Raw genomic sequence first — 13717 nt, forward strand, 5'->3', positions numbered from 1 at the left:
TGGGAATACAACAAATCAAATAAGAACCCTGCCTTCCTGGGGCTTACAGTATTGTGGAGCAAACAGACAAAAAATAAGTAAACTAAGAAGTTAAATAATTACCAATTGTAATGAGCTCTGTGAAGAAAGGGGATACCAATACAGTATAAGGTAAGGGACCTACTTTAACTAGAGGATGGCCTGAGATGATATTTAAGTTTCAAAAAAGGATTAGAAGCAGCTGGGCACACCAAGGGCTTAGAAGAGTGCTTCCAGCACTGGGTACAAAAAAATGAGATTAATATTGCCAGGCACACTTCAATAGAGTAGAGGGCTCACTGTTGTACACCATACAGAAAAGAAATCAATTATAAGTGGCTTTGACAGGACCAGAAACTGCCATTTGTTCACTTGGTGCTCCTCCTCTTCCCCAACTGACTGTCCTTGTTGGTGCATCATATGAAGGAAGCATTGGCTGGCAGTATAGCACAACGTGGCTTAAGTTTCCACTCTAGGTTAATTTCTATAGGAGGTTGTACTTTCTGGTATCCCTCTAGGACAGAGATTGATCCCCAACTCAAAGTACCCTAGTCTCCAGGCCCTACCAGATAGGCTTGGCCTAAGCCTGAGGTCAAACACAGGTTGCTGCAACTTTCCTTAGTAGTGTCTGGCCTGGCCTCCTGTCTATCTTTCAGAAAACCCTCCAAAATTCTGGCATATTGATGGCATATGGCACCCTTCTTCGTTCTTTTGGTTTTCAATCATTATAGATCTTTTGGTCATTTCAATGGACATTTGAAATAGAGGAGGCAATTAAACATTTTACTCAGATAGGCACCATTGGTGACAGCCTGAAACAAAATTCTCCAGCATGTTTTAACCTGCACTCTACCACTGGTTTCTTTCTTCCCTATATTTAAAGATAATTATTTACAAATTATCTTGAGCAGTACTTCCCAAAGTGTGGCATGAGTACCAAAAGTATTACATGAGTTAATTTTAGGAGGAACACAGTTGAATATCTATGTATGTATTTATTTTTTGCTATTTATGTATTTACTTTAAAAGCATAGAAAGAAATATATGATTGTTTCTCTCTTCCTCTTTTTCACTTATATATATATACGTGTGTGTGTGGGTAGATAGATCAATCAATCTAGCATTATCAAAACTACCATGACACCCAACAAGGTTGACATAACTCACCATATGGCAAACCTTTATAAAACTCTCCTTAACATCTCTGTTCTTTCATCCCTGGGAGCAATTCAACTGTACTTTCCTCTCTCCAAAATCTCCCATCAGCCCTCACCCAAGTCTTCTCAGATCTTCCTCTTCACTCTGGTAGACTCCAGACTCTTTCCCCTCCTGCACTGCTTTTCATAGGCAGAATAATTCCATCCTCTCTACCTCTAATTTGCATCTGTACACTCATTAACATGCTCAGCAAACAAAAGATTAGGAGCCAGCTTCCTTAAATGGCAGCAAGAAATGGTAAAGGACCAATTATGTTTCCCCATCACAAAGAATTTTATTTTTTAATTTCTCTGTTATAAAAAAAGACTGAAAATCTAACTACATTTCAGAAAAAAAAAAAAAAACAGACTCAAAGCTGCAGGCTCCACGGGTATAAGACCTGCACAGTCTACAGAGTCTGGCTCTTAGAAGGACCCTACTCATGATTCTGTTATCATCTTGAAATGTATAATAAATTTTGAACAAGGCACCCTGCATTTTCTTTATATGAATTATGCTGTCAGCCCTACTCTGCAGGGAGGTCTCTCAGATTCGAGGAACTGAATTAAAGAGTGAGGACAGAATGGGAACAGTGGCTCATGTTATCACGTTGGAGAAGATTCTGCTGGGGCTTTCATAAGTTGAGGGTCTATCTATGCTGCAGTCTTTCTGGGCTTTGGCCTCAAATAGACCTGAATTTGCATTCTGGCTCTGCCACAGACTAGTCGGGCAGTAAACTTCTCTTTGCCTCACTTTATTCATCTGCAAAATGGGGATAATATTTATTTTGAAGGATTGTAAGGATTAAATGAAGTACAATGTAGAATGAGTAAATATTTTGTCATATGTCTTTCACTGTTTATTTTTATTGCTTAGAATTGTAAATGTAATAACATTACTTTGTTTTCAGGATATTTATTTTTAGAAATAATTCTCTTGATAGCAAATATGATCAGTTTTCCATCTACAATTGTGCTACAGTTTTCTTTTAAAATAAATATATTTATAAAAATAAATAAATAAGTAAATAAATAAATAAATATATTTATGTAAAAAAATAGGCAGTTTAACAAAATATGAAAAACTGGTAACAGTAAGATAACCAAGAGCCAGGCAGGTGTTATACAAATGACTGAGTCAGGAGAAACACTCATCTAGTGAAATCTCAATTTTTAGACAAGGTAACTGCAACCTAAAGAGGTAAAGTGACTCATCAAAGGTCACACAGCAAGTCAGTGGCAGAATCGAAATAACTTGGGTCTCCTAACTCCTAATTCAGAGCTTCTCTAACCATACCACACACACAAATGGTTAAGGCAAGAGCAAGCTTGATACTTAATGAGGTACACAGCAGGTAGCCAGACCATATGCACCGTCTCATTCATTTCCCAAGGATAGGAGATAAGTGAAGTATTCTAATATAATAATAGAGAAACTAGTCTCATGGTTTTGTCCATAGAGCTTTTAAAGCATTCCGAAAATATTACCTATTATTCAATCTTTATTTCTTATTTTATTTTTTAAATCTCCCTGAAAAAATGTGCAATGAGGACTGATTCAATAGGTTACAGAGAATCGGTGGAATAGGTGGGATCAAACTCCCAGTCCTCAATCGGCTAGTCTCCTCATTCTGTATGCCACTAGTCTACATATCTTCTACATAAACAGAACCTGAAAAGCAAAGTGTCTTGGGAGCCCAAATGAAAATACAAAACTAGAGATATCCCAGATCTACCTCAAGTCCCTCAACCTCAAATTCTATTAGTGGCATTAAATCTAAGAGAACTCAGAGAAAAAAAAAAAGAGAACTCAGAAGGGTCTGTCTAGTAAGCAGAAGGGGAATTTAGCTCTAAGACCACGTGCCTTGCTTTCACCATAATACTCCAGGCCATGGCCAAATTATTTAAATCTTCAGTGTGTATTAGTTTCCTAGGGTTATTGAAACAAAGCACCATAAATTGGGTGACTTAAACAACAGAAACTTATTGTCTCACAGTTCTGGAGGCTAGAAGTCCAAAATCAAGATGTCAACAGGATTGGTTCCTTCTGAGGGCTGAGAAAAAAAAGCCTCCTTCCTTGGCTTGTAGACAGCTGTCTTCTCCCTGTTCTATTAATTTTGTCTTTCCTTTATGAATGTCTAATTCTGTGTCCCAATTTCCCCTTTTTATAAGGAGACCAATCATACTGAATTAGGGTTCACTTCATTTTAACTTAATTACTTCTATAAAGACCTTTACTCCAAATAGGTCACATTCTGAGGTCCTTTGGTTTAAAATTCCAACTTTTTCTGTGGAAGGGATACAATTTAACCCATAACACAGTGCATTTAAATTAATTAAGTTAAACCATTTAAAATGCAAAATGGTACTTAATCCATCCAGTGTCATATCACCTCCTGGGAATCTGGGAAATCTGACAATATAAAGAATGAATCATGGATTATTTTAGGAGAAAACATGTTAAGCCTATATTGGAAAAAGTCCCCATGGAAATAAAGAAATCACACTGAATAACAGTATTCTTTTTTTGTAAAGAGTTCTACCCAAAATAGAAATAGAAAATGAAGAAATCATGGACTAAGAAAAAATGATGTACAATTTATAGTTTTGTTTTTAACTTACTTTTTCAAAGAATGAAAAAGCTCTCAGTTTGTAAGGCTTTCAAATGTATTTGTAACTAACATTTACAAATACAGTAAAAGTAATTCAGAAATACTCTGGTATTTTAGATGAATAGTAAGAAAAATAAATACGAATAATTTGAAGTAATATGATTTGCAAGCAATCATTTTAAAAGTATCTTGAGATATTTGTGAAAGAACAAAAATCCTATTTTCCCAGCTTATATAAAATAGCTGGAAAAGAATGCATAGCATGTACTTTATTCAGTTTTAAATTTCATCCCTCACCAAAAGTCATAATCCCACAAAGTTACGACATAGTATATACAGGTCTATATTCCATTTACTCACAATGCATCTCCCCACGTTTTGCCCCCTTCTTTGGCTGTGGGAGAACCTTGGTTGAGGGCATAGAAGGCCCTGGAGCAGGCAGGGAAAGAGAAGTCATTGAGATTAGAGGTGGATGGTGGAAGGGCTGAGCTTGAGGCTAGAGTTTGAGGGAGGGAGAAAGACTATGGGAAAGCCAAGGCCTTTATACAGATGAGGAGATAGGATACCATTGAGAGGGAGTTGGAAGGGAGGGTGGGCCATGGGAGGTAAGGTAGAGAAGGTGCTTCTAAAAAGGCCAACTTGGAGCTAAAAAGTGAAGGCTGTGGGGAAAAGAAAAGTACTTGAGTGAGGGGGCAAGACATATTTGGAGAAGAAAGTTGGGAAGACTGAGGAAAGTGAGGCAGCAAGACCACTGAGTAGAAGGAGGAAAAGTCGACTATGGGGAAGAAGAGTGTGCCTTTGAGTGGTGAAGGAGGGGAAAGCTGTGAGTGGGAAGGAGGGCCTTTGGAGGGCTGAAAGAGGCATCTAAGAGGACAGTGAGTGAAGAAGGCCTGGAGAAGGGTAAATAAGGAGCTAAGACAAGGATTTTGACTGAGGCAAGGAAGGGCTTTGTGAAAGTAAGTTAGAGAGAAGACAGCGTGAGGTGAATGAAGGCATTTTCAAAGGAAGATGGAGTGAAGGGAGTTCAGGGCTTTGTGAGATAAAGAAGAAAGGCTTTTGAGTGAGGGAAGAGGATGCCGATAAGGTGAGCAAAGGAAAGTCATTGTGGGGAGGTGAAAAGTGAAAGGACCTTGACTAAAAGTTAAGAACTTTTGAGCAATGATGAGGGAGGGAATACATCTGTGAAGGGAGGTGACAGAGAGAAGGCCTCTGTAAGCACAGAAGAGCACTTCTTTAAGAAAGGAGGTGAAAGTTCAGTATTATGTGAGGAGAGGGAAGTTCCCACTTTGTGAGAGGGCTTGAGGGAACGAGGCCTTTGAGGCAGGAGGTGAAAGAGGAAAGTCAATTGTGAAAGTAGAGGAGGCAGGGAAGGCAAACCATAAAAGAAGGAAAGGCCTTGGTGTGGGCGAAGTGAGCAAGGAAAGGTCTCTGTGAAGGGAGGTGATGGAGAAAGGAATTTGAGAGGTGAGGTAAGGGGGTTTAGTAAAATGAGGTTAGAGGTAGAAGAACTTTAAGAGAGGGGAAATGGAGGCTAGTACTTTGATTTTTGCATGTTGACCTTGTACCCTGCAACTCTGCAGAATCTGCAAGATCAACATGCAAATATCAATTGTTTTTCTATACGCCAGCAATGAACAATCGAAAAAGGAAATCAACAAAATAGTTCCATTTACAATAGCATTCAAAAGAACAAAATATCTAGGAATAAAATTTAACCAAGGAGGTTAAAGACTTGTACCCTGAAAACTACAAAGCACTGCTAAAATAAATTAAGAGAGACATAAATAGATGGAAAGACATCTCATATCCATGGACTGAAAGACTTAATACTGTTAAGATGGCAAGATGCCCAAACTGATCTACAGATTCATTGCAATTTCTATCAAAACTTTAGTGGCTTTTTTGCATAAATGGAAAAGCTGATTCTCAAATGTATATGGAATTACAAAGGGTCTTGAATGCTCAAAACCTAATGAATAAAGAACAAAACCGGATAACTCACATGTCCCAATTATTCAACTTGCTATAAAGTTACAGTAATCAAAAAAAGGATGGTACTGGCACAGGGATAGATACACAGATCAGCAGAACAGAACTTAGGAGTCCAGAAATAAACCCATACATCTATGGCCAACTAATTTTCAACAAGGATGCCAAGACCTTTCAATGGGGAACAAATGGTCTCTTCATCAAATGGTGCTGAGACAACTGGATATCCACATGTAGAATGAAGTAGGATCCCTAACACACACCATATACAAAAATCCATTCAACGGGATGAGCACTGGGTGTTATTCTGTATGTTGGCAAATTGAACACCAATAAAAAATAAATTTATTATTAAAAAAAATCAATTCAGGGGATCCCTGGGTGGCGCAGCAGTTTAGCGCCTGCCTTTGGCCCAGGGTGCGATCCTGGAGACCCGGGATCGAGTCCCACGTCGGGCTCCCAGTGCAAGGAGCCTGCTTCTCCCTCTGCCTGTGTCTCTACCTCTCTCTCTCTCTGTGTGTGACTATCATAAATAAATAAAAATTTTTAAAAAATCAATTCAGAATGCATCAACAGCTGCGCAGCCCGGGTGGCTCAGCAGGTTAGCACCGCTTTCAGCGCAGGGCGTGATCCTGGAGACCCAGGATGGAGTCCCACGTCGGGCTCTCTGCCTGGAGCCTGCTTCTCCCTCTGCCTGTGTCTCTGCCTTTCTCTCTGTCTGTGTCTCTCCCATGAATAAGTAAATAAAAATCTTTAAAACAAACAAAAAAAATGCATCAACAACCTAAATAGAAAAGCTAAAACCAAAACATTTTTTAAAAAATTTAAAATTTTAAAAAATAAAATAAAACCAAAAACTACTTTAGAGAAATCATAGGAATAAATCTTTCTGGCTTTGGATTTGGCAATGGATTCTTAGATAGGACACCAAAAGCACAAGTGACAAAATAAAAAAATTCAAAAACCAGATAAATTGCATTTCCTCAAATTAAAAACTCTTTTTTAAAAGACTCTATTTTATTTATTCATGAGAGACACAGAGAGAGAGAGAGAGGCAGAGATGCAGGCAGAGGGAGAAGCAGGCCCCGTGCAGGGAGCCCGATGTGGGACTCGATCCCAGGTCTCCAGTATCAGGCTCTGGGCTGAAGGCGGCCCTAAACCGCTGAGCCACCTGGGCTGCCTCAAATTAAAAACTTTTGTGCATGAAAAAAAAAGATTATCAAGAAAGTAAAAAAGACAACCTACAGAATGGGAGACAATATGTAAAAATCATACATCCAAAATACATAAATAACTGTTACAACTCAATAACAAAACCACATACAATCCAGTTAAAAAATGGTCAAAGAACTTGAACAGCCATTTCTCTAAAGAAGCATACAAACGCCCAAAAAGCACATGAAAAGATACTCAGTATCAGTAGTCTTTATAGAAACTAATGAAATCCACTATAAGGTACCACTTCTATCCATTAGGATGGTGATGATCAAAAAGGGAGTGGTAACAAATGCTGGGAAATTAGGACCCTCCCACATTGTTAGTGGGAATGTAAAATGGTTCGATTACTTTGTGAAACAATTTGGGGCTTCGTCAAAAAATTCAACATGGGATTCCCCTATGATCCAGCAGTCCGACTCCTAGGTATACGCCTAAGCGAATTCACATCACATTGACACAAAAACTTGTACATGAATATTCACAGCAATATTATTCATAATAGCCAACACCTGGAAATAACCCAAATGCCCATCAGATGATAAATGGATAAACAAAACGCGGTATATTCATGCCACAGAATAATATTCGACCATTACGATGAAGCGAAGTAGCAGAGGCATAAATCCCGAAAGCAATTATGCTAAGTAAACTAAGCTGGACACAAAAGAAAAAATATTCTATGTTAACTCTATACGAAATGTCCGGGGAAGGTAAATCCCCAGAGACCGAAAGCAAACTGGTGGTTGCCAGGGGCCGGGAGATGAGGAGTAACCGCTTTACGAATGAACGCGGGCTTTAAGTCGGGGCGACGAGCACATTCTGGAACTGGGCAGCGGTGGTGGCTCTGCAACGCTGAAATATACTAAACTGCCTCACTTGCTCGCCGCAAAGTCCATTTCACGTGAGGTGAAGGTCACCGCCATTTTTCGAACAAAAAGCAGGGGGGTGAAGGGGGGTTAGAATCTTATGCGGGGAAGTCGGGGAGGGAAGGGCTTTCTGAGGGGCTCTCAGGGGCAACCAGGCAGGTAGAAGTCAAAGGGCAGGAGAGCCGGCGCGAACGCGTGGCTGGCAGAGGCCCGCCGCCCTCACTCACCGGTGTTCAGGTAGTAACAGAACAGCACCAAGACCCAGATGCCGAGCAACAGGAGCGCGAAGCGCTTGTGGGCCCACATCCTTCCCAGAGAGTGGCGAGTCTCGGCCTGGAGGCCACACAGAGACGCCTGCCAGCCAGGCTGAGGCGTGGCAGCCATGACGGCCTGGCGGCCCGGGAGGCTACCTCCGGGATGCGACCCAGTCGCCGGATCCTCCGCAACGCACCCCGCCTCAGAGCTGAGCCTGGAGCGGGCTCCCCGCAGCACCCTGGACTTGGACCGGGTCCTCCCCCGCATCGACTTCCCCTCGGAAGGCATGGCTAGAGGTGGCCGCCTCGCTGAGGTGAGACCTCAAATGTCGCCGACTCACGCCCCACAATCCCCCGGGACAGTGACGCTGACGTGGCCCACTTTGCACGTGGCACGTGCCAGCCGTCGTCCCCAGGCCCCGCCCCTTTTTAACGACTGTCTGCGTTTGCGCGCCACTCCCCCAGCCGCGCCCTGGCGCTTCTGCTGCTTGTGAAACATGCTCTTGGCGAACGTACGCGGCCTGAGGCCTGCCCGCTGTGGCGGGACTGCTGGTCCCCGAGCAACCCAGTGCCTCGCGAGAATTCCGACTCCGGCCTTGGCGCCTCGTCCCCGCTCGCATTCGGCCCCCGTGTCCCGCACTGCGCTCTGCGGTCACTACCGTTAGTCCCTGCGGTGGCCGCTACCCCCTGGGGCTGCTTAGATGTTAACTCTAGGTCACTAAAATGAAACGGAATCAAGAAGCCGTTTTGGCAGTCACGCTAGCCACGTACGCAGCGCTCGATCGCCGTGCGGGACCGTGCGGGTTTGGGCCGACTCCGGCCCGGCAGGCAGCTGGAGCGGGCGGCGCTGGACGTGCGCAGTGACTGTAGCCAATACAGTCCTCGGAGCTTCTAAGCGGACCGAAATGATACCTGCCTGCAGAGATTTGAAGGTTTGGGTACAAATAGATGAAACAGGACAACGTGACAACAAAGAACATGCGAGGAACACTAAAGAGTATCTCTAAGAGCACTTAGATTTTATTCCCATCGTTTGCCACTAAAGAATCGGAGGGGGGGGCCTAAGTGCCTCCCTCCTGGGGCCTTAGCACAGCAATGTCTAAAGAGAGACTCAGCATCGTCTCTAAGCCCCCTTTTGACTCTCGAATCGGACTCTCAGGCAAAATCCCAGCAGCTTGCACGGTTTGGACAGGCCTGCAAGAGGAGCGAGTGCTTGATGCTGGCTTAACTGTAGCCTGCCTCATTTCAATTTTTCAAGGGATGTGAAAACTGGCCCTCTCCACTGCGTTTCCATCCCTATTCCTACAATATCTTACTTTGGCTTTCCAAATGGTTTTCTGCTGATTTTATGCTATTGTTCCTGTTGTTCTTTCCACTGTTAATAGGCATTCCTTAGGGGGAAGGAGGGAGGGAAGTTTCTATGCAAATAATTCTTGAAATTAGCCCGCTCAACCCCATCCCCACATCCAGGAGCAATTCACAGGGCTCTTTAGTTTCTTAAAGGATCTGACAAGAAAAGAACCTGCTTTTCCTTCCTTGTATTTTTTTTTTATGATTTTTTTGGGCTCAGCTTTTCCCAAACTAATTTAACCAGAGGACACCTGCCCCACAAAACGCTATTAACAGCTTCTGAAACTACTGCTTGCAACTCTAAGAAGCTGAAGTGTTGGAGATTTTAGCCTACTTGTGAGTAACAGGGTGGCCTGCTGCAGTTTCCTAGTTGCTGGCAGAAGAGGCAAGACAAGTGGGTCAGAGACAAAAGACAAAAGCTCCCCTGAGACATGCAGAAACTTGAGAAATCCATGAACAGTTGCCTCCCAACAGCAACCTTGTTCATGTCATAGCACATGTGGAGAATGAGCGTGTGACCAAGCACCACACAACCACCCTGAGGGCTCAGGAGATTAAGCTAGAGCACGCAGGTTGGGCACTCAGCTCTTGACCGCTTCACAGGTTATGCTCTCTGAGACTGTTTCCCCTTCTGCAAAGCATGGGCTATGGGCAGACTGATTACGAAGATTCCTTCTCGCTCTAGCTTGCTGTGACTTGTCCTGGATGGTAGCATTTGCAGTTGCTGCAAAGAGGCAAGACATAGCAGTTCTACAACAATGCCAGTACTTCTAAGCCATTAGAAACCCAAATTACGGGGATCCCTGGGTGGCTCAGCGGTTTGTCACCTGCCTTCAGCCCAAGGTGTGATCCTGGAGTCCCAGGATCGAGTCCCACATCGGGCTCCCTGCACGGAGCCTGCATCTGTCTCTGCCTGTGTCTCTGCCTCTCTCTCTCTGTCTCTCATGAATAAATAAATCAAATCTTAGAAAAAAAAGAAACCCAAATTACTAACTGGAACTCAGAGGGACAAAATCCCTAAGATTATGCCTGAGCAATCCCTGGATTACATAACACTAATTCAAGATTGGGGACACAAAAAGCCATACGAAGTGGCCATTTTGAAGATTATCAGATGGTGATTTAAAATTCTGCACTGGCTTTCCTCTTTCATTCTATATTCTTGAGGGAGCTAAATTTGATACTAGTCAACCCAGACCTAATTAGGGAGGAAAATCTGTCATATGGGCATGAATACAAGAACTGCTTCATGAGGTGGTACATACCACTGCTCAGAATGTGACTACTGTTCTTGTGGGAAATTGAGAATTGACACTATTTTTTAAATATTGCTATAGACAGACATGAAAAGATGCTCAACCTCAGGTAATCAGGGGAATGCAAATTAATCAACAATGAGATATCATTTTATGCTCATCAGATTGGCAAAAATTAATAAATATTCATAAGAATATGCAGAAATAGAAATTCAGTCATTGCTGGTGGCGATATAAGTGGGTACAACCACGTTGGAATGCAATTTGACGACACTTTGTAAAGTTAAATATCCACATAGTCTGTGATGCAGAAATTCCACTTTTGGGTATCTATCCTGTCATCCATGTGTAAAAGGAGACATGTACAAAGATGGTCATTGGTTTAATGAAAGCAATATAAAGGATGCCTCAGTAGGGAAATGGAAACACAGTGTAGTTCCTTCCCCTAAGCATATAGTACTTAATGGTGATCAGGATCGATCACCCTAGCCAACATAGTCATTCTCTTTTTTTTACTACTTTGCCTGGTGGCATGAAGTGGCAGTCCCTGCTTCTAGTTCAGTGCAAACCATTGTTGTGTTCCCTGAAAGAAAAAGTCCTCTCTTAGATAATAAGCTTCTAAAATGGCAGGAACCAGAGTTGTGGGGATGATAAGCAAAGCACAAGATTTTTGCAAGTGGGTCATCAGGTATCTCTCACCACCACCCTTAGTTCTTAGCCTCACGTCTCCGGTTATGGAAGAAACTACACTGTATGTTGATTATTGGCTCTAGTTCAGAGTGTACAACTCACAGGTTGCCTTCTCCTAGGTGGTGTCATACTAGGTTTTCAAGAGGTGACTTCACTGTTCTATTAAGCCAACCTCTTCTTTTTCCAACTTTATTAAGGTATAACTGCTAAAAAAAATTGTAAGAAATTTAAAATGTGCACATAGTGATTTGATATACACGTACACTGTGAAAGGATTCCATCTAGTTAATTAAGACATCCATTACCGTACATATTCATCTTTTGTTTTGTTTCTTTTTTCTTTTCTTTCTCATTTGTTTTGTTTTTGTGGGGGGTTTTTTTGTTTGTTTTTGTTGTTGTTGTTGTTGTTGTTTTTGGCAAGAACATTTAAGTTCTATCCTCCTAGCAAATTTCAGTGGTATAATACAGTGTTACCAACTGTGGTCGCCTTGTTTCATGTTAGATCCTCAGACTTTATTCATCTTATAGCTGAAAGTTTATACCCTTTTTACCAACCTCTCCCTATTTTCCCCATCTCCCTGCTCCTGGCAATCTCTTTTCTAATCTCCATTTCTTTTTCTATGAGTTTGACTTTTTTTAAGATTTTATTTATTTATTCATGAGAGACAGAGAGAGAGAGAGAGAGAGAGGCAGAGACACAGGCAGAGGGAGAAGCAGGCTCCATTCAGGGAGCCCGATGTGGGACCTGATCCCTGGTCTCCAGGATCACGGCCTGGGCTGAAGGCGGCCCTAAACTGCTGAGCCACCCAGGCTGCCCGAGTTTGACTTTTTTTAAAAAAATTAGATTCTGCATATAAATGAGACCACAAAGCATTTGCTCTCCTGTCTGGCTTACTTTCTGAAAAAAAAAATCATTTATTGGACTATGTTCTAAACAAATTGCTGTGACTGCTGTTGAGTCATAATAATAGATATGTAAGCTTCAATTCAGCACATCTTAATGACATATCCTTTAATCAACATTGTATTTACATGGAAGTTAAGTTGGAGAACTTCCAGTTTTAGAGAACTTCCAACTGGTCAATCCCTAACACCTGTTGGACTCAACAACATACGCTCGTTTTTGAGAATTAGTTCATCACAGTTTGCAAGCTCACTTCAGGTATAGTTCATGTCTCTAATATTTGTGCTTGTTTAGTAAGTGTAAATGTGAAATGACAGTTTATTCATGAACGATTTTACCAAATTTGAAAATCTTTAAAATTGAGATGGATCCTTCTTTGTACAGTGCTGTTCTTGTTATTTGATTTTTATTAAACTAGAATGCTATTATTCATTACTGCAACAGACCAATATATAGATGTAAGTTTGTTCTCCCTTTTTCCCCCCAAAAATTATCAGTGTAATTAAGAAGTATTAACCCATTGTTTTTCTTCTCTTTTTTGCACTTGGATTCTAATATTTCCTTTATTACTTATTAATATCTATGGTGTGATTATGTATATGCATATATATATACATATGAAGTTCAATAAAAGAAAATTTTCACACTGGCTGCATTTCTTTTCTGGCCATTTATATTTATTCATTTCATGTAATGATTATTACTGAAAGTAATTGTGTCCTATAAAAGAGAGCCAAGTTAAAAAACAATCCACCCCAGTGTATCTCGTGTGAGATATCCTTGTCATCCAATAAAAGGAACTACTACCTTTGCTCTAGTTGAGAGACTGGAGCTCTAGAACTGGTGGTTCTAGGAAAATGCTACGTTAGCTGGGACCTGGGGATTGGGAACTTGCTGCCAGAACTGTTGACTCCAGACTCTCACCAGCAAAATGAATGTCCTGCATGTGATGCTTTGCTCCACATTTGGTTCAGTTTGGAATTCAAGCATAATATAATTTTGTCTAATTGGTCATACCTAAGTCACATCCAAAACCATGTCTGCAAGGAAATATGGGAAATGTAGTGTTTAGCTTTCTAGTTTCTGTAGTATAGGGAGGCAAACCCCCAAAGATTGAGTGAGCCTCTATCGCCTTCAATAGCCTCACACCCAGCCAGTTCAGGGCTACTACCACCCAGGCACGTTCCACATCTGACTTGCTCTATCAGCTCCTTCCACTGCGCCTCCTATGGTATAGAGAATCCTACCTCTCCATCCTAATGAAGAGAAATTATTCTAAATCCTCACACTTTTCCTTTTTCCTGTTCTCCTTCCCCTTGAATTAGCTGAAGTTTAGCTTCCTACTGTCAAACCCTTCCTGGGTT

The 13717-nt window shown here is 41.6% G+C and overlaps 1 protein-coding gene across 1 annotated transcript in view; it reads right to left on the minus strand.

Moving 5' to 3' along the window:
• FMR1NB (FMR1 neighbor) overlaps nucleotides 1–8519 on the minus strand; it is a 33557-nt gene extending 25038 nt beyond the window's left edge. The window contains exon 1 of the mRNA XM_072815856.1: nucleotides 8127–8519. Within this exon, the coding sequence (XP_072671957.1) occupies nucleotides 8127–8442 (316 nt within the window). The 5' untranslated portion in view covers nucleotides 8443–8519. The remainder of the gene's footprint in view (nucleotides 1–8126) is intronic.
• Nucleotides 8520–13717: the final 5198 nt, after the last annotated feature.

This window comes from Canis lupus, chromosome X (genome assembly GCF_048164855.1).
Source record: "Canis lupus baileyi chromosome X, mCanLup2.hap1, whole genome shotgun sequence".
In the NCBI taxonomy this organism is placed as follows: Eukaryota; Metazoa; Chordata; class Mammalia; order Carnivora; family Canidae; genus Canis; species Canis lupus.